Source organism: Mauremys mutica, chromosome 15 (genome assembly GCF_020497125.1).
Source record: "Mauremys mutica isolate MM-2020 ecotype Southern chromosome 15, ASM2049712v1, whole genome shotgun sequence".
Classification (NCBI taxonomy): domain Eukaryota; kingdom Metazoa; phylum Chordata; order Testudines; family Geoemydidae; genus Mauremys; species Mauremys mutica.
In genome coordinates, this window is record NC_059086.1 from 1,557,915 (window position 1) to 1,578,356 (window position 20,442).

Below are 20,442 nucleotides of genomic sequence, written 5' to 3' on the forward strand. Positions count from 1 at the left end.
GGAATGTCCGTCACTGGCCGTTGACAGGAGCAGGTCAGACAAACGCCTGGCAGGGACGGTCTAGGCCACCAGCTCGCCGCCTTTCCACACTCCTGTCCCCCTTTCAGGAGTCGGATTCGTCTTGCTACCCCCAGGATTCACCTCTCCGAAAACTACTTGCCTAAAAGCCAGCCGCAACAATACAGGTGGTGGCCCAGCGCTCTGCTGCTGGCCGGGGCTGACTCTCCCTGCTACCGTAGCACTGCCTTGGGCTAGCGGTTCTGGGGATGGCACACGCAGCAGTGGAAACAAGTCGTCGTCTGCATGACAGTTTCACGTGCACTGACTTCACTAGTGCTTCGTATGTGGCCTGTTGCAAAGCCAGGCCAGTATCTAGCTGAGCTGATGTACCCGCTGGATGAGCTCTGCGTACCATGGGGGGGAGAACCGCTGGGCTAGGTAAGACTGAGTCCTGTCCTGTGATTAGGAAACACTATTTCCCTAGGAGGGGGTGCAGCACTGGACTGGGTTACTAGGGAGGGGGTGGAACCTCCTTCCTTAGAGGTTTTTAAGGTCAGGCTTGACACAGCCCTGGCTGGGATGGTTTAGTTGGGGTTCGTCCTGCTCTGAGCAGGGGGTGGGACTAGAACCTCCCGAGGTCCCTGCCAGCCCTGAGACTCTGTGGTTCTGTGATTCTAGGACCCCGGGGCTGTACACCTGCCTGTGGGAGGGCGCCTGGCCAAGCAGCTAGCGCGGGGAGCCAGGACTCCTGGGTTCTACCCCTGGCTCTCAGAGGTGGGCACGTACGTGCCACAGAGCTGCCAAGCGGGTACGGCGCCGGGCCAAGCCACCCCCGCGGGACGCCCTGCGAAATCCCCGTCCCGCCGTGTCCAGAGCGCACCTGGCCAGGGACGCCCGTTCCACTTGGCAGCAGCTGGCACAAAGCCCTGGCCCTGCCCGCCGGGCGAGCCAGTCGGCTCCGAATCCCGCCCCTTTCCCTCCCGAAGAGCCTGTCGTCAGGGCACCCGAAAAGTCAGTCAGTGCCAGTGCAGCCAGGAGCACCCGGTCCCCCTGCGCCCGGGCGAGAGCCATGGAGCTCACTGCGGCCACGCTGCTTCTGCTGCTCCTCGGCCTCGCCTGCCTGGGCGTCTGCCTCCACAGGAAGGGCCAGCAGAAGAGGGGGGAGTGGCCCCCGGGCCCGCGCCCGCTGCCCCTGCTGGGGAACCTGCTGCAGCTCGATCCCAAGGACATGGCCAAATCTCTTCTCACGGTAGGGGGAGTTTGGGGGCTGCGTGGGAACAGGCTGGGAATCCCTGCAGCGGGCCGGGGAATTTCTGGCTCCCTGTTGTCACTAAGGGGGGGCAGGTCCCCGGCCCTGCTAGCAGAAGCCGTGAGAGCGCAGCTAGCGAAGCCTCAGATTGAATGTAGCCAGGACCTCATCCCGCTATGTTCACGCGCTGGGCTGCCTCGCTGACTTATGTACTTGTGCAAACACCAGCACAAGTACTGGGCACTCAGCCCCATCCCCGTGCAAACACCAGCACTAGTACTGGGCACTCATCTCTCCCCCGTGCAAACACCAGCACTAGTACTGGGCACTCGGACCCATCCCCGTGCACACACCAGTACTAGTACTGGGCACTCATCTCTCCCCCGTGCAAACACCAGCACCAGTACTGGGCACTCAGCCCCATCCCCGTGCAAACACCAGCACTAGTACTGGGCACTCAACCCCATCCCCGTGCAAACACCAGCACTAGTACTGGGCACTCAGCCCCATCCCCGTGCAAACACCAGCAGTAGTACTGGGCACTCATCTCTCCCCCGTGCAAACACCAGCACTAGTACTGGGCACTCAGCCCCATCCCCGTGCAAACACCAGCACTAGTACTGGGCACTCAACCCCATCCCCGTGCAAACACCAGCACTAGTACTGGGCACTCAGCCCCGTCCCCGTGCAAACACCAGCACTAGTACTGGGCACTGAGCCCCGTCCCTGTGCAAACACCAGCACTACTACTGGGCACTCAGCCCCATCCCCGTGCAAACACCAGCACTAGTACTGGGCACTGAGCCCCGTCCCCGTGCAAACACCAGCACTAGTACTGGGCACTCATCTCTCCCCCGTGCAAACACCAGCACTAGTACTGGGCACTGAGCCCCATCTCCGTGCAAACACCAGCACTAGTACTGGGCACTCAGCCCCATCCCCGTGCAAACACCAGCCCCCTGGGGTCAGAGCAGCTCAATGCGCTTTTACAGATGGGGAAACTGAGGCACAGGTGCAGCAGTGACCTGCCCCAGGTCATGCAGGGAGCTTGTTGGAAGAGCCCAGAATGGAGCCCAGGAGTCCCGATGCCCAGTTAACCCCCCCCCCCCCCCGCTAACTAGAACTGGCCGAAACTTGGAATTTCTGCTTCCTGGGAAGTTTTGCTATTTTGGTTTTGTTCCAAAGGGAATTTCCAAGAAGGTTTGTTTCGGAAACGGTTTGGGGGTTGGTTTGGTTTTTTCGCTGCCCGTTTAAATCGAGATGGGCCGTTGTGCTGAGAGCTCTGCGCCAGGAATCTCGCTGCCCGGGGGGGCCGACTCCAGGGTCACTTCTTGCCTCCGCGTCTCTACAACTGTGGCACCAAACCTGCGATGGGCAGCGCATGAAATGGACGTGATTCTTGTCAGTTTCAGCCTGACGCCCCTGAATAGCAGCAGAGAAACTGAGGCCAGCCACGTGCCTTTCAGCGCAGGGCCAGGGCCAGCAGCTCCTCCGACTGCCCCAGGCCGGGGCCCCCAGGGCTGCCAGGGGCTGGGGCCAGCTGGCTTCCTGGGCTGCTCGGCTAGTGGGGCAGCGCCGGGCTCAGTTGGCTGCCGAGCTCGGGAGTCTGGGGCCGGGGAGTCCTGCCCTGGAGCTGGGGAGCCCGTACGCTCAGCCCCGGCCTCGCTGTCTGCTAGGAAACCGGGCGGATTTCGTCAGAACCGTGTCACAGGTCGGCATGTCCCATGAGCCCCCCGAGCAGCTCGAGTGTTAACAGCCACTTGGTCACATCCAGTCCGGACTCCTGGGTTCTCTCCCCAGCTCTGGGAGGGGAGGGTGGCTAGAGCAGGGGGAGCTGGGAGCCAGGACTCCTGGGTTCTCTCCCCGGCTCTGGGAGGGGAGGGTGGCTAGAGCAGGGGGAGCTGGGAGCCAGGACTCCTGGGTTCTCTCCCCGGCTCTGGGAGGGGAGTGGGGGCTAGTGGTTAGAGCAGTGGGGGCTGGTGGGTTAGAGCAGGGGGGGCTGGGAACCAGGACTCCTGGGTTCTCTCCCCGGCTCTGGGAGGGGCGGGTGGCTAGAGCAGGGGGAGCTGGGAACCAGGACTCCTGGGTTCTCTCCCCGGCTCTGGGAGGGGAGTGGGGACTAGTGGCTGGAGCAAGATGATGTGATTGTGTTTGGTTCGAGGCCCCATATTCTGACCCCTGGGTCGCTCTGTGTTTGCAGCTAAGCGAGCGCTACGGGCCCGTCTACACCCTGCACCTGGGCCTCCAGCGAGTGGTGGTGCTGTGCGGCTACCAGGCGGTGAAGGAGGCCCTGGTGGACCAGGCCGAGGAGTTCAGCGGGCGCGGGGATGTGCCCCTGGTCTTCCGCTTAACCCAAGGGAACGGTAAGGAACCCCCCCCCCCGGCCCCTTCCCGGCTTTCAGCCACTCAGCCCTTCTGCAGACACGGGGAAGTGGGGCAGGACCCACAGGGGGGCCGGCTGGCTTTGCGGCTTAGGCACTGGACTGGGAGCCAAGACACCTGGGTTCTCCAGTAACCTGCTGGATGACCCTTCCCCCAACTCTGACCAGTCATTTCCCCGCTCTCTGCCTCACTTTCCCCTCCCACCCTTTGTCTGTTTAGATTGTAAGAAGCTTTGGTGGGATCTGGCTTCAATTCCCAGCTCTGCCACCGACATCCTGCGCAACGGTGGGCAAGTGGCTGCATCTCGCTGGGCCTCAGTTTGTCCACCTGTAAAATGGGGATAATCATTCATTTCCCCCGCAGAGCACTTTAGAGCAAGTCAGTGTCACAGGCCATCTCTGGGGGACCTGGATTCCTAGTTTCCCTCAGTCCTGGGGTGTGTGTTTGTGTGTGAGAGAGAGACCAAACTAAGGTTTGTAACCTATCCTTTAAATCGGCTTTGGTACCCAATGACTGGACGTTAGCTAATGTAACGCCAATATTTAAAAAGGGCTCTAGGGGTGATCCCGGCAATTACAGACCGGTAAGTCTAACGTCGGTACCGGGCAAATTAGTTGAAACAATAGTAAAGAATAAAATTGTCAGACACATAGAAAAACATAAATTATTGAGCAATAGTCAACATGGTTTCTGTAAAGGGAAATCGTGTCTTACTAATATTTTAGAGTTCTTTGAAGGGGTCAACAAACATGTGGACAAGGGGGATCCGGTGGACATAGTGTACTTAGATTTCCAGAAAGCCTTTGACAAGGTCCCTCACCAAAGGCTCTTACGTAAATTAAGCTGTCATGGGATAAAAGGAAAGGTCCTTTCATGGACTGAGAACTGGTTAAAGGACAGGGAACAAAGGGTAGGAATTAATGGTAAATTCTCAGAATGGAGAGGGGTAACTAGTGGTGTTCCCCAAGGGGCAGTCCTAGGACCAATCCTATTCAATTTATTCATAAATGATCTGGAGAAAGGGGTAAACAGTGAGGTGGCAAAGTTTGCAGATGATACTAAACTTCTCAAGATAGTTAAGACCAAAGCAGATTGTGAAGAACTTCAAAAAGATCTCACAAAACTAAGTGATTGGGCAACAAAATGGCAAATGAAATGTAATGTGGATAAATGTAAAGTAATGCACATTGGAAAAAATAACCCCAACTATACATACAACATGATGGGGGCTAATTTAGCTACAACGAGTCAGGAAAAAGATCTTGGAGTTATCGTGGATAGTTCTCTGAAGATGTCCACGCAGTGTGCAGAGGCGGTCAAAAAAGCAAACAGGATGTTAGGAATCATTAAAAAGGGGATAGAGAATAAGACTGAGAATATATTATTGCCCTTATATAAATCCATGGTACGCCCACATCTCGAATACTGTGTACAGATGTGGTCTCCTCACCTCAAAAAAGATATTCTAGCACTAGAAAAGGTTCAGAAAAGGGCAACTAAAATGATTAGGGGGTTAGAGAGGGTCCCATACGAGGAAAGATTCAAGAGGCTAGGACTATAACAGTGTTTAAAAGGGAACTGGATAAATTCATGGTGGCTAAGCCCATAAATGGCTATTAGCCAGGATGGGTAAGAATGGTGTCCCTAGCCTCTGTTCGTCAGAGGATGGAGATGGATGGCAGGAGAGAGATCACTTGACCATTGCCTGTTAGGTTCACTCCCTCTGGGGCACCTGGCATTGGCCACTGTCGGTAGACAGATACCGGGCTAGATGGACCTTTGGTCTGACCCAGTACGGCCGTTCTTATGTTCTTAATTTAAGGGGCAGTGAGGGATAGTGGTCAGAGCAGGGGATTGGGAGCCAGGACTCCTGGGTTCTCTCCTTGGCTCTGGGAGGGGAGTGGTGTCTAGTGGTTAGAGCAGGGGGGTGGGAGCCAGGACTCCTGGGTTCTCTCCCAGCTCTGGGAGGGCAGTGGGGGCAGGTCTCTTGGCAGCCGATGAGCGGGGCTGGGTTATCGTCAGTCGTTCCAAGCGTGGGGCTGGCGTCGGTGTGGGGAGCCGGGCTCCCTGGTGCCCTCCCTTCACTGCTCTGTGCCCCCCGCCCCAGGCATCGCCCTGAGCAACGGGGAGAAGTGGAAAGTCCTGCGGAGATTCGCCCTGCAGACGCTGCGCAACCTCGGCATGGGCAGGCGCAGCCTGGAGGAGCGGATCCAGCAGGAGGCGCGGTGCCTGGTGCAGGAACTCGCCCAAACGCAAGGTGGGGGCCCGGGGGCCGTGCGCGGCCAGGCTGCCAATTCCCCCTGCCGCCCCCGCCGCCCCCTGCCCCACAGCGCCCCCTGCTGCTCCCGCCGCGCTCTGCCCCACAGCGCCCCCTGCTGCCCCCGCCGCACCCTGCCCCGCAGCGCCCCCTGCCGCTCCCGCCGCACCCTGCCCCGCAGCGCCCCCCGCCGCCCCCGCCGCTCCCTGCCCCGCAGCGCCCCCTGCTGCCCCCGCCGCGCCCTGCCCCACAGCGCCCCCTGCTGCCCCCGCCGCGCCCTGCCCCGCAGCGCCCCCTGCCGCCCCCGCCGCGCCCTGCCCCGCAGCGCCCCTGCTGCCCCCGCCGCTCCCTGCCCCACAGCGCCCCCTGCCGCTCCCGCCGCCCCCCGCCCCACAGTGCCCCCTGCCGCCCCCGCCGCTCCCTGCCCCGCAGCACCCCCTGCTGCTCTCGCCGCTCCCTGCCGCCCCCGCCCCGCCCTGCCCCGCAGTGCCCCCTGCTGCTCCCGCCGCGCTCTGCCCCACTGCGCCCCCTGCTGCCCCCGCCGCACCCTGCCCCGCAGCGCCCCCTGCCGCTCCCGCCGCACCCTGCCCCGCAGCGCCCCCCGCCGCCCCCGCCGCTCCCTGCCCCGCAGCGCCCCCTGCTGCCCCCGCCGCGCCCTGCCCCACAGCGCCCCCTGCTGCCCCCGCCGCGCCCTGCCCCGCAGCGCCCCCTCCCGCCCCCTCCTCGCCCTTCCCCGCAGCGCCGCTGCTGCCCCCGCAGAACCCAGCCCAACAGCTCCCCCTGCCGCTCCCGCCGCACCCTGCCCCACAGTGCCCCCTGCCGCCCCCGCCGCGCCCTGCCCCACAGCACCCCCTGCTGCTCTCGCCGCTCCCTGCCGCCCCGCCCCGCCCTGCCCCGCAGTGCCCCCTGCTGCTCTCGCCGCTCCCTGCCGCCCCCGCCGCTCCCTGCCCCACCGCGCCCCCTGCCGCCCCCGCCACGCCCTGCCCCACAGCGCCCCCTGCCGCCCCCGCCGCTCCCTGCACCACAGCGCCCCCTGCCGCCCCGCCACTACCTGCCCCCCAGCGCCCCCTGCCGCCCCCGCCGCGCCCTGCCCCACAGCGCCCCCTGCCGCCCCCGCCGCGCCCTGCCCCACAGCGCCCCCTGCTGCCCCCGCAGCGCCCTGCCCCACAGCGCCCCTGCCGCCCCCGCCGCTCTCTGCCCCGCAGCGCCCCTGCCGCTCTCGCCGCTCCCTGCCCCATAGCGCCCCCTGCCGCCCCCGCCGCGCCCTGCCCCACAGCGCCCCCTGCCGCCCCCGCCACGCCCTGCCCCACAGCGCCCCCTGCCGGCCCCACCGCTCCCTGCCCCACAGCGCCCCCTGCCGCCCCCACCCCGCCCGGCCCCACAGCGCCCCCTGCTGCTCCCGCCACACCCTGCCCCACAGCGCCCCCTGCCGCCCCCGCCGCTCCCTGCCCCGCAGCGCCCCCTGCTGCTCCCGCCGTGCCCTGCCCCACAGCGCCCCCTGCTGCCCCCGCGGCTCTCTGCCCCACAGCGCCCCCTGCTGCCCCCGCCGCGCCGTGCCCCACAACGCCCCCTGCCGCCCCCGTGCCGCTCCCTGCCCCACAGCGCCCCCAGCCGCCCCTGCCGCGCCCTGCCCCACAGCGCCCCCTGCTGCTCCCGCCCCTCCCTGCCCCACCTCGCCCCCTGCTGAACCCGCCGCTCCCTGCCCCACAGCGCCCCCTGCTGCTCCCGCCGCTCCCTGCCCCACAGCGCCCCCTGCTGCTCCCGCCGCGCCCTGCCCCACAGCGCCCCCTGCTGCTCCCGCCGCGCCCTGCCCCACAGCGCCCCCTGCTGCTCCCGCCGCGCCCTGCCCCACAGCGCCCCCTGCTGCCCCCGCCGCTCCCTGCCCCACAGCGCCCCCTGCGGCCCCCGCCTCGCCCTGCCCCACAGCGCCCCCTGCAGCCCCCGCCGCTCTCTGCCCCACAGCGCCCCCTGCCGCCCCTGCCCCACAGCGCCCCCTGCTGCTCCCGCCGCTCCCTGCCCCGCAGCGCCCCCTGCTGCCCCCGCCACTCCCTGCCCCACAGCGCCCCCTGCTGCCCCCGCCGTGCCCTGCCCCACAGCGCCCCCTGTCGCCCCTACCGCTCCCTGCCCCACAGCGCCCCCTGCCGCCCCCGCCGCTCTCTGCCCCACAGTGCCCCCTGCTGCTCTCGCCGCACCCTGCCCCACAGCGCCCCCTGCCGCCCCTGCCGCGCCCTGCCCCACAGCGCCCCCTGCTGCTCTCGCCGCACCCTGCCCCACAGCGCCCCCTGCTGCCCCCGCCGCACCCTGCCCCACAGCGCCCTCTGCTGCCCCTGCGCCACTCCCTGCCCCACAGCGCCCCCTGCTGCACCTGCCGCTCCCTGCCCCACAGCGCCCCCTGCTGCCCCCACCACTCCCTGCCCCCTAGCGCCGCTCTGGGGCCAGCTCTGCCTGCCAGGGGAGAGCGCCCCCTGCTGCCCCCGCCACGCCCTGCCCCACGGCGCCCCCTAGTGCCCGGCTGGGGCACTGGGGTCAGCACTGAGAGAAGAGCGCGACCCCAGCACTGCACTGACACCAAGGGGAACCCCTGCCCCCTCTCCTGAGTCCCCCCCAGTTTCCCAGCCCAGCAATGACAGAGCCAGACTTCCCGCCGCTCACAGCCGGTTCCCTCCCCTCGCTAGCCGCGCCCTTCGACCCCACCTTCCTCATCAGCCGGGCCGTCTCCAACGTCATCTGCTCCGTCGTCTTCGGGGACCGGTTCGAGTACCAGGACGGGAGCTTCCTCACCTTGGTCGGCCTCATCAACCAGAACTTCCAGCTGCTCAGCTCCCCGTGGGGGCAGGTAGGTGCTGCTGGGGGGGGGGAGACTGCGTCTGGGGGGGCCTCCTTGCACCTGGGGGTGGGGTCCCCCCGTGATCTCCCCCAAGTGTCCCCCTGGGCGGACGTGGAGAGCAAGTGGTCACCATCCCCTTGCTCCCTGCCCAGCCGTCTCTTCACTCGACCAAAGCCTCCGTCCGACAGGCGGAGCGATGCCACGTCCCCGGAGCGTGTGCGCACGGGTCGTTACGGCAACGGACCCACTCCCGTGCACGGTTCGTGTGGGTAACACGTTTGCACCCTGCACGGCGCATCACGATAACGTGCCAGGCGTGGGCACAATTCCTTATGGTGGCCTGGCCTGCGCCCGCCCGCACTGTGTTGGTCGTTAAAGTAATGTGCATACACTGCACTGCCTCCCTGCTGTCCTGTTTGTTATGGTAATGCACACGCAGAGCTCACCACAGTAATGCACGCATAGAGCTCACGATGGTAATGCATGCGCAGAGTTCACTATGGAAACGCAGATGCACTGCTGCTCTGTTCACTAAGTTTTTGCACGCACAGAGCTCACGACGGTAATGCACGTCCACTGCTGCCCCGTGTGTTACGGTAACACATGCATCGAGTTCACGCGCTGCCGTGGGGTGACCTGTGTCCCTTTCCCCAGCTGTACAACATCTTCCCCGGCCTCATGTCCTGCGTGCCGGGGCCTCACAACAGGATCTTCGAGAACTTCGAGCAGCTGCAGGTCTTTGTGCTGGAGCAGGTGAAGATGCACCAGGAATCCTTTGACCCCAACTGTCCCCGTGACTTCATCGACTGCTTCCTCCTCAAGATGGAGCAGGTGAACGGGCTGTGGGCGTGGGGCGGGGTGGGGCAGGGCCCGCACGACCAATTCCTTCACCTTTAAAGTGGCTTAAGAAAGCCCCAGGACTCTCGCCCAAACCCTACCCCTGCCGCTGAGCTGGCTGGCCCTGCGCCTGCCGGAGCAGATTGGCTTTGTTAGAAGGGACGGGCGCATGGCCCGGCCTGCAGAGCCGCATGCCACGCAGGCCAGTGGCTCGTGACCAGCCCCGAATCGCTCCCCACACTTGTAGGGAGGGGAGTCTCTCTGGAGACCCTCCCTGCTCCATCACCAGCCATACTGGTTTCTGCCTTTGCTGCTGCTTGGAGATAATCTCCAGGGCCTCTTAATCTGTTGTGGGACGCCGAGCTGTAACCCAAGCTCCGGTGAATAAGAACATAACATAAGAACATAAGAGCGGCCAGACTGGGTCAGACCAAAGGTCCATCCAGCCCAGTGTCCTGTCTGCTGACAGTGGCCAGTGCCAGGTGCCCCAGACGGAGTGAACCTAACAGGCAATGGTCAAGTGATCTCTCTCCTGCCATCCATCTCCATCCTCTGACAGACAGAGGCTAGGGACACCATTCTTACCCATCCTGGCTAATAGCCATTTATGGGCTTAGCCACCATGAATTTATCCAGTTTTCTTTTAAACCCTGGTATAGTCCTGGCCTTCACAACCTCCTCAGGCAAGGAGTTCCACAAGTTGACTGTGCGCTGTGTGAAGAAGAACTTCCTTTGATTTGTTTTAAACCTGCTGCCCATTAATTTCATTTGGTGACCCCTCGTTCTTGTATTATGGGAACAAGTAAATAACTTTTCCTTATGCACTTTCTCAACATCACTCATGATTTTATATACCTCTATCATATCCCCTCTTAGTCTCCTCTTTTCCAGGCTGAAGAGTCCTAGCCTCTTTAATCCTTCCTCATATGGGACCCTCTCCAAACCTCTAATCATTTTAGTTGCTCTTTTCTGAACCTTTTCTAGTGCTAGAATATCTTTTTTGAGGTGAGGAGACCACATCTGTACACAGTATTCGAGATGTGGGCGTACCATGGATTTATATAAGGGCAATAAGATATTCTCAGTCTTATTCTCTATCCCCCTTTTAATGATTCCTAACATCCTGTTTGCTTTTTTGACCGCCTCTGCACACTGCGTGGACATCTTCAGAGCACTATCCACGATGACTCCATGATCTCTCTCCTGATTCGTTGTAGCTAAATTAGCCCCCATCATATTTTATTTTGGTGAGGGACCTTGTTAAAGGCTTTCTGGAATCACGTTCTCACAGCCCTGACCTCGACGCGGGACAGTTTAGAGTGGGGGAAACTGAGGCATGGGAGGGACGGGGAAGTGACTTGCCCAAGGTCACTCAGCAGGTCAGGACTAGAACCCAGGAGTCCTGACTCTGTCCCCCTCCACCACTCGACCCCACTCCCCTCCCAGGGCTGGAGATAGATCCCCAGGAGTCCTGAAGGCCAGCTTTGTGCTCTAACCACTAGTCCCCAGCCCCCGTGCTAACGAGACGTGCACGCTGCCTCTGCTGAATATAGCAGAGGTCCTGAAAGTCCGGTTTACTGGCCCCCTGGCTGTTTAGAGCGGCTGTCACCAGCCGTGGGCTTTGAACCGGGGAGATACGGGGCTAACAGCGTCTGGCTCGGTGCCCCCTCGCCCGGCAGCAGCAGTAGACCCAGAAACTGCATCCGTGGAGCAGCCACTAGGGGGAGACGGTGGGAGATACCCGAGCGCTGCGGGTTCGAATTCTGGGCGATTCCCCTGCAGGAAAACCAGGACCCACTGAGCTACTTCCACACGGAGACCCTGGTGATGACCACGCACAACCTGTTCTTTGCGGGCACGGAGACCGTCAGCACCACCCTGCGCTACGGCTTCCTCCTCCTCATGAAGTACCCGGAGATCCAGGGTGAGCTGCGGGGCGGGGGAGCTGAGACCGGGATCCAGCCACGGTCTATATTTTAAAAGGCAGGTGTAGAAATCGCCAGCCGGGTCTCAGACGTCACCAGCTGCAGACCTAGCGTGTCCTTGCTGCCTGCGTGACCAGCCGGGAGGTCAGGCTGCCCCACCCCACCAGAAACCGCTTCCCATCCGCTTGTTTCTCCGCAGCCAAAGTCCACGCTGAGATCGACCAGGTGATCGGGCGGCACCGCAGCCCGTCGGTGGAGGACCGGAGCCGCATGCCCTACACCGACGCCGTGATCCACGAGGTGCAGCGCTTCGGCGACGTGATCCCCGTGGGGTTCCTGAACGCGGTGACCCGGGACACCCGCTTCAGGGGTTTCCTGCTTCCAGAGGTAATGGGATTTCCCTCCTCCCCGCGTTCGAGCAAGACAACACGTTTCTCCCCCTGGGCTGGAACCTCCCCTCTTGTCAGCTCCCAAAGGGTGTTCGGAGAGGGACAGACGGCTGGAACCATGGCTGGGTAGACTGGCAAATGGGTTGGATGGATGGATGGATGGATGGTTGGTGAGCGGGTGGCCAGAGAGAGGTGCCGTTGGGATGGGTAGATAGGACGGATGGATGGATGGGTGGTGAGCGGGTGGCCAGAGAGGGGTGGCGTTGGGATGGGTAGATAGGACGGGTGGTTAGATGGGTGGTGAGCGGGTGGCCAGAGAGGGGTGGCGTTGGGATGGGTAAATAGGACAGGTGGTTAGATGGGTGGTGAGCGGCTGGCCAGAGAGAGGTGGCGTTGGGATGGGTAGATAGGACGGGTGGATAGATGGGTGGGGAGCGGGAGGCCAGAGAGGGGTGGCGTTGGGATGGGTAGATAGGACGGATGGATGGATGGGTGGTGAGCGGGTGGCCAGAGAGGGGTGGCGTTGGGATGGGTAGATAGGACGGATGGATGGATGGGTGGTGAGCGGGTGGCCAGAGAGAGGTGGCGTTGGGATGGGTAGATAGGACGGGTGGATGGATGGGTGGTGAGCGGGTGGCCAGAGAGGGGCGGTGTTGGGATGGGTAGATAGGACGGGTGGATGGATGGGTGGTGAGCGGGTGGCCAGAGAGAGGTGGTGTTGGGATGGGTAGATAGGACGGATGGATGGATGGGTGGTGAGCGGGTGGCCAGAGAGCGGCGGTGTTGGGATGGGTAAATAGGACGGGTGGATGGATGGGTGGTGAGCGGGTGGCCAGAGAGAGGTGGTGTTGGGATGGGTAGATAGGACGGGTGGATGGATGGGTGGTGAGCGGGTGGCCAGAGAGAGGTGGCGTTGGGATGGGTAGATAGGACGGATGGATGGATGGGGGGTGAGCGGGTGGCCAGAGAGGGGTGGTGTTGGGATGGGTAGATAGGACGGGTGGATAGATGGGTGGGGAGCGGGTGGCCAGAGAGGGGTGGCGTTGGGATGGGTAGATAGGACGGATGGATGGATGGATGGGTGGTGAGCGGGTGGGCAGAGAGAGGTGGCGTTGGGATGGGTAGATAGGACGGATGGATGGATGGGTGGTGAGCGGGTGGCCAGAGAGGGTGGCGTTGGGATGGGTAGATAGGACGGATGGATGGATGGGTGGTGAGCGGGTGGCCAGAGAGGGGTGGCGTTGGGATGGGTAAATAGGACGGTTGGATGGATGGGTGGTGTGCGGGTGGGCAGAGAGGGGTGGCGTTGGGATGGGTAGATAGGACGGGTGGATAGATGGGTGGTGAGCGGGTGGCCAGAGAGGGGTGGTGTTGGGATGGGTAGATAGGACGGGTGGTTAGATGGGTGGTGAGCGGGTGGCCAGAGAGAGGTGGCGTTGGGATGGGTAGATAGGACGGATGGATGGATGGGTGGTGAGCGGGTGGCCAGAGAGGGGTGGCGTTGGGATGGGTAGATAGGACGGATGGATGGATGGGTGGTGAGCGGGTGGCCAGAGAGGGGTGGCGTTGGGATGGGTAGATAGGACGGATGGATAGATGGGTGGTGAGCGGGTGGCCAGAGAGGGGTGGCGTTGGGATGGGTAGATAGGACGGGTGGATAGATGGGTGGTGAGCGGGTGGCCAGAGAGGGGTGGCGTTGGGATGGGTAGATAGGACGGATGGATGGATGGGTGGTGAGCGGGTGGCCAGAGAGGGGTGGCGTTGGGATGGGTAGATAGGACGGGTGGTTTGATGGGTGGTGAGCGGGTGGCCAGAGGGGTGGCGGTGGGAGGGGTAGATAGGACGGGGGGATGGATGGGGGGTGAGCGGGTGGCCAGAGAGGGGTGGCGTTGGGATGGGTAGATAGGACGGATGGATGGATGGGTGGTGAGCGGGTGGCCAGAGAGGGGTGGTGTTGGGATGGGTAGATAGGACGGATGGATGGATGGGGTGTGAGCGGGTGGCCAGAGAGAGGTGGCGTTGGGATGGGTAGATAGGACGGATGGATGGATGGGTGGGGAGCGGGAGGCCAGAGAGAGGTGGCGTTGGGATGGGTAGATAGGACGGATGGATGGATGGGTGGGGAGCGGGAGGCCAGAGAGGGGTGGCGTTGGGATGGGTAGATAGGACGGGTGGATGGATGGGTGGTGAGCGGGTGGCCAGAGAGGGGTGGCGTTGGGATGGGTAGATAGGACGGATGGATGGATGGGTGGTGAGCGGGTGGCCAGAGAGAGGTGGCGTTGGGATGGGTAGATAGGACGGATGGATGGATGGGTGGTGAGCGGGTGGGCAGAGAGGGGTGCTGTTGGGATGGGTAGATAGGACGGGTGGATAGATGGGTGGTGAGCGGGTGGCCAGAGAGAGGTGGCGTTGGGATGGGTAGATAGGACGGATGGATGGATGGGTGGTGAGCGGGTGGCCAGAGAGGGGTGGCGTTGGGATGGGTAGATAGGACGAGTGGATGGATGGGTGGTGAGCGGGTGGCCAGAGAGGGGTGGCGTTGGGATGGGTAAATAGGACGGATGGATGGATGGGTGATGAGCGGGTGGCCAGAGAGGGGTGGCGTTGGGATGGGTAGATAGGACGGGTGGATGGATGGGTGGTGAGCGGGTGGCCAGAGAGGGGTGGCGTTGGGATGGGTAGATAGGACGGATGGATGGATGGGTGGTGAGCGGGTGGGCAGAGAGGGGTGCTGTTGGGATGGGTAGATAGGACGGGTGGATAGATGGGTGGTGAGCGGGTGGCCAGAGAGAGGTGGCGTTGGGATGGGTAGATAGGACGGATGGATGGATGGGTGGTGAGCGGGTGGCCAGAGAGGGGTGGTGTTGGGATGGGTAAATAGGACGGGTGGTTAGATGGGTGGTGAGCGGGTGGCCAGAGAGAGGTGGCGTTGGGATGGGTAGATAGGACGGGTGGATGGATGGGTGGTGAGCAGGTGGCCAGAGAGGGGTGGCGTTGGGATGGGTAGATAGGACGGGTGGATGGATGGGTGGTGAGCAGGTGGCCAGAGAGTGGTGGTGTTGGGATGGGTAGATAGGACGGGTGGATAGATGGGTGGTGAGCGGGTGGCCAGAGAGGGGTGGCGTTGGGATGGGTAGATAGGACGGGTGGATGGATGGGTGGTGAGCGGGTGGCCAGAGAGGGGTGGCGTTGGGATGGGTAGATAGGACGGGTGGATGGATGGGTGGTGAGCGGGTGGCCAGAGAGAGGTGGCGTTGGGATGGGTAGATAGGACGGATGGATGGATGGGGGGTGAGCGGCTGGCCAGAGAGGGGTGCTGTTGGGATGGGTAGATAGGACGGATGGATGGATGGGTGGTGAGCGGGTGGCCAGAGAGGGGTGGCGTTGGGATGGGTAGATAGGACGGGTGGATGGATGGGTGGTGAGCGGGTGGCCAGAGAGAGGTGGCGTTGGGATGGGTAGATAGGACGGATGGATGGATGGGTGGTGAGCGGGTGGCCAGAGAGGGGTGGCGTTGGGATGGGTAAATAGGACGGGTGGATGGATGGGTGGTGAGCAGGTGGCCAGAGAGGGGTGCTGTTGGGATGGGTAGATAGGACGGGTGGATAGATGGGTGGTGAGCGGGTGGCCAGAGAGAGGTGGCGTTGGGATGGGTAGATAGGACGGATGGATGGATGGGTGGTGAGCGGGTGGCCAGAGAGGGGTGGTGTTGGGATGGGTAGATAGGACGGGTGGTTAGATGGGTGGTGAGCGGGTGGCCAGAGAGGGGTGGCGTTGGGATGGGTAGATAGGACGGGTGGATGGATGGGTGGTGAGCGGGTGGCCAGAGAGGGGTGGCGTTGGGATGGGTAAATAGGACGGGTGGATAGATGGGTGGTGAGCGGGTGGCCAGAGAGGTGGCGTTGGGATGGGTAGATAGGACGGGTGGATGGATGGGTGGTGAGCGGGTGGCCAGAGAGTGGTGGTGTTGGGATGGGTAGATAGGACGGATGGATGGATGGGTGGTGAGCGGGTGGCCAGAGAGGGGTGGTGTTGGGATGGGTAGATAGGACGGGTGGTTAGATGGGTGGTGAGCGGGTGGCCAGAGAGGGGTGGCGTTGGGATGGGTAGATAGGACGGGTGGATGGATGGGTGGTGAGCGGGTGGCCAGAGAGGGGTGGCGTTGGGATGGGTAAATAGGACGGGTGGATAGATGGGTGGTGAGCGGGTGGCCAGAGAGAGGTGGCGTTGGGATGGGTAGATAGGACGGGTGGATAGATGGGTGGTTGCAAAGGCTGAGGGACGCGTCAGTAGATGGGTAGCTGGACGAGAGACGGACAGACAGATGGATGGACGGGGTGGAAGGACAGAAAATGATCCAGATGGCTAGAGGTTGGATCGTTGGCTAAGTGGACAGACAGGCTGAGGAGGACGGATGGACAGACAAGACGGACGGATGGCAGCACCGGTGCCAGCCAGTAGAACGAGTCAATGGATGGGCTGACAGGCAGATGTGTGGCTAGACCGGTGCGTGGGTGGAGAAGCCAAGTGGAGGGAGAATCCCAGACCCAGAGGGTTGAGACAATTTGTCTAAGCCCCGGCCGAGAGGCAGGATTTGGCGGCTCTAAACCAGCCGAGACAGACTCTCTCCAGCCGTGCCTGGGCAGAGATGGATGGACGGTCAAGCTGGATAGGATGGGTGGATAGACAGACAGAGAGAGGGATGGATTAACAGCCAGATGGACATCAAGCTGGCTGACTAAGCAGGGGATGGATGGACAGGCAGACGGACGGACGGAGGGACGGACGGACGGAGGGAGAGCTGGCTGGCTAAGCAGGGGATGGACGGACAGGCAGACGGACAGATGGACGGACGGAGGGACGGACGGACGGAGGCAGAGCTGGCTGGCTAAGCAGGGGACGGAGGGACGGAGGGACGGAGGGAGAGCTGGCTGGCTAAGCAGGGGACGGAGGGACGGAGGGACGGAGGCAGAGCTGGCTGGCTAAGTAGGGGACAGAGGGACGGAGGGACGGAGGCAGAGCTGGCTGGCTAAGCAGGGGACGGAGGGACGGATGGACGGAGGGAGGGAGGGATGGACGGACGGAGGCAGAGCTGGCTGGCTAAGCAGGGGACGGAGGGACGGAGGGACGGAGGGAGAGCTGGCTGGCTAAGCAGGGGACGGAGGGACGGACAGACGGAGGGACGGAGGCAGAGCTGGCTGGCTAAGCAGGGGACGGAGGGACGGAGGGACGGAGGCAGAGCTGGCTGGCTAAGGAGGGGACGGAGGGACGGAGGGACGGAGGCAGAGCTGGCTGGCTAAGCAGGGGACGGAGGGACGGATGGACGGAGGGAGGGAGGGATGGACGGACGGAGGCAGAGCTGGCTGGCTAAGCAGGGGACGGAGGGACGGAGGGACGGAGGGAGAGCTGGCTGGCTAAGCAGGGGACGGAGGGACGGACAGACGGAGGGACGGAGGCAGAGCTGGCTGGCTAAGCAGGGGACGGAGGGACGGAGGGACGGAGGCAGAGCTGGCTGGCTAAGCAGGGGACGGAGGGACGGAGGGACGGAGGCAGAGCTGGCTGGCTAAGCAGGGGACGGAGGGACGGAGGGACGGAGGCAGAGCTGGGTAGCTAAGCAGGGGACGGAGGGACGGAGGCAGAGCTGGGTGGCTAAGCAGGGGACGGAGGGACGGAGGCAGAGCTGGCTGGCTAAGCAGGGGACGGACAGACGGAGGGACGGAGGAAGAGCTGGCTGGCTAAGCAGGGGACGGAGGGACGGAGGGACGGAGGCAGAGCTGGGTGGCTAAGCAGGGGACGGAGGGACGGAGGGACGGAGGCAGAGCTGGCTGGCTAAGCAGGGGACGGAGGGACGGAGGCAGAGCTGGCTGGCTAAGCAGGGGACGGAGGGACGGAGGGACGGAGGCAGAGCTGGCTGGACGCAGGGATCCTCGGGATGGACGCGCTGGAGCTGTGTCTGTTCCCCTGCCCAGGGCACCAACGTGCTCCCGCTGCTGTTCTCTGTGCACAAGGACCCCACCCAGTTCAAAGACCCGGCCACATTCGACCCGGCCCATTTCCTGGACCCGAGCGGAGGCTTCCGGAAGCAGGACGCCTTCATGGCCTTCTCCACGGGTACGTGTGGCCTGGCCGGGCCGGGGCCGCGGAGCGGGAGGGGACAGGCTGAGTCGCCCCTAACGCGTCTGCTCCAGCCCCGGCCTGGGAGGATGCGACTGCCTGGAGCCGCCCCGAGCTCAGCTGGAGTAACTCAGCCTGGCCCCACGGCCTGGGGGTCGCTGCGAGGAGGGATCGGGCCCCTCTGTGTCGCTGTGGGGCAGAAATGACCCCGGAGAGTCCAGGGGCCTCCCCAGTGGAAGGGGCCAGCCCCAGGCCCAGCCACCGAGCCAAGGCAGAGCCCCGGGAACGGCCGGAGGGGCCTCCTGGGGGCGAAGCGGGGGTGGGGCCAGGCCAGGCACAGCCTCCCCCAGCCTAGGATCCCCACTGCCCATGGCACTGGGGCTGCTCTCTGCCCCCTGGGACCCATAGGGGGCGGACTGGGGCCGTGGCCGGAGCGCCCTGGGCTGGGGCTGCTCTCTGCCCCCTGGGACCCATAGGGGGCGGACTGGGGCTGTGGCCGGAGCGCCCTGCGCTGGGGCTGCTCTCTGCCCCCTGGGACCCATAGGGGGCGGACTGGGGCCGTGGCCGGAGCGCCCTGCGCTGGGGCTATTCTCCGCCCCCTCAGGGCCCAGAACGGGGACGGAGCATGAGCTAGAGCAGCCCCCAGGCTGCTGTACCTGACACTGGGGGCTGGTCCCCAGAATACAGGGAACAGGAAAGGGTCTGAAAGGCGCCTGAGCCCCAAGTGCAGGGAGAGGGAAACCGAGACTTGGGGCGTGATGGACCCTGAAACGCCCCTGCCCCCCGCGCACGGCCCGGACGTCACCGTGTTCCTTTCCCCAGGGAAGCGGGTCTGCCTGGGCGAGGGCCTGGCCCGCATGGAGCTCTTCCTCTTCTTCACCTCCACCCTGCAGCGCTTCGCCCTCTCGCCCCTCGCCCGCCTGCAGGATCTCGACGTCTCGCCTCTGGTGAGCGGCCTGGGGAACGTGCCGCACCCCTACGAGTTCCGGGCCGTCCCTCGCTGAGCGAGCCGCTGCCCATCCCGCCTCCGCTGCCCTGTCCCAGCCTCGCGTGCTGCAGCCTTTGCACGCCTGAGAGGAGCTCGCAGGCCTCGTCGCTTGCAGTGTCTGATCAGCCCAACGGCCGGGTCTCCTGCTCTCGAGATCTTACCGCGCTGCCTGGCAGGCTGCTCGCTTTTAACGTCCCGAGCTCCAGATTCGTGAGCTTCGTTCAGGTTTTCATTACAATCAACTACAAATAAAAATTCTCCAGCGCTGGGGGTGATAGAGAAACGTTTAGAAACTTGACTCGAGTAAAGAAACCAGAAGCAAATAAAACAAACTCAAATCTCAGGGGGGCCTTCCGTCCCAGGACGCGCCGCTGCGGGTCTTCGGGGCACTTCGGCGGCGGGTCCCGGAGCGGAAGGACCCCCCGCCGCCGAATTGCCGTGGAAGAAGCTCCAGCAGCCCGGGCCCCGCGAGAGTTTTCCAGGGCCCACGGAGACAGTGAAGGACCCCGCTCCAGGGGCCCCAAAAAACTCTCACGGGGGCCCCTGTGGGCCCTGGGGCAAATTGCCCCACCTGCCCCCCTCCCGGGCAGCCTTGCTTACGTATCTCAGTCTCTTTAGTTCATCGGGGTCTCGCCCGCAGCTTCTCAATCCATTCACCAGGCCTGACTGTGCCCTCAGTGTCTCTCAGCCCCTGGGGGGCAGGGATGGAGCGAGGGGGGATCATTGCCCAGTGACCCCCCCGAGTCCCCTCCCTCCATGGGGTGCGCAGGGTTTAACCCCTCGGGCGCCGGCAGGGCACGTGCCCAGGGGCTGGGAACCAGGCTGGCTGGTGGCTGAGGTGTCCCTGTGGTTGTCCCCCCCGGCCTAGGCCGCGAGGTACCTGCCCCCCCGCTGCGGGGAGCTGGGGGGGGCTGGCTCGCCCCATCCGGGGCAGGCCTGTGCTTTTCAGGGGAGGGCAGGGCTGTGGCTGATTTGCACACAATTTGCATACCTCCAATGTTCGTCCAATCCCTGCGTCCGATCAGTCGGGCCCTGGACTAAGGGTGAGAGTGGGGTGGAGGAGAGGCTCGGAGCCCGGATGCCTGGGTTCTGTCCCAGCTCTGGGAGGGCAGTGGGGTCTAGTGGTTAGAGCAGGGGGGGGACTGGGAGCCAGGACTCCTGGGTTCTGTCCCAGCTCTGGAAGGGGAGTGGGGTCTGGTGGTTAGAGCAGGGGGGGGACTGGGAGCCAGGACTCCTGGGTTCTGTCCCAGCTCTGGGAGGTGAGTGGGGTCTGGTGGTTAGAGCAGGGGGGGCTAGGAGCCAGGACTCCTGGGTTCTGTCCCAGCTCTGGGAGGTGAGTGGGGGCTGGTGGTTAGAGCAGGGGGGAGCTAGGAGCCTGGATTCCTGGGTTCTGTCCCAGCTCTGGGAGGAGAGTGGGGTCTGGTGGTTAGAGCAGGGGGGGGCTAGGAGCCTGGACTCCTGGGTTCTGTCCAAG

The 20,442-nt window shown here is 63.7% G+C and overlaps 1 protein-coding gene across 1 annotated transcript; it reads left to right on the forward strand.

Moving 5' to 3' along the window:
* The first annotated feature begins 1,069 nt into the window (after window positions 1-1,069).
* LOC123350271 (cytochrome P450 2F3-like) lies at window positions 1,070-19,233 on the forward strand. Its single transcript, XM_044988764.1, has 9 exons — window positions 1,070-1,249; window positions 3,450-3,612; window positions 5,739-5,888; window positions 8,564-8,724; window positions 9,370-9,546; window positions 11,335-11,476; window positions 11,677-11,864; window positions 17,836-17,977; window positions 18,803-19,233. The coding sequence occupies exons 1-9, from the start codon at window positions 1,070-1,072 to the stop codon at window positions 18,982-18,984; spliced, it is 1,485 nt and encodes a 494-aa protein (XP_044844699.1). The 3' UTR covers window positions 18,985-19,233.
* The last annotated feature ends 1,209 nt before the right edge of the window (window positions 19,234-20,442 follow it).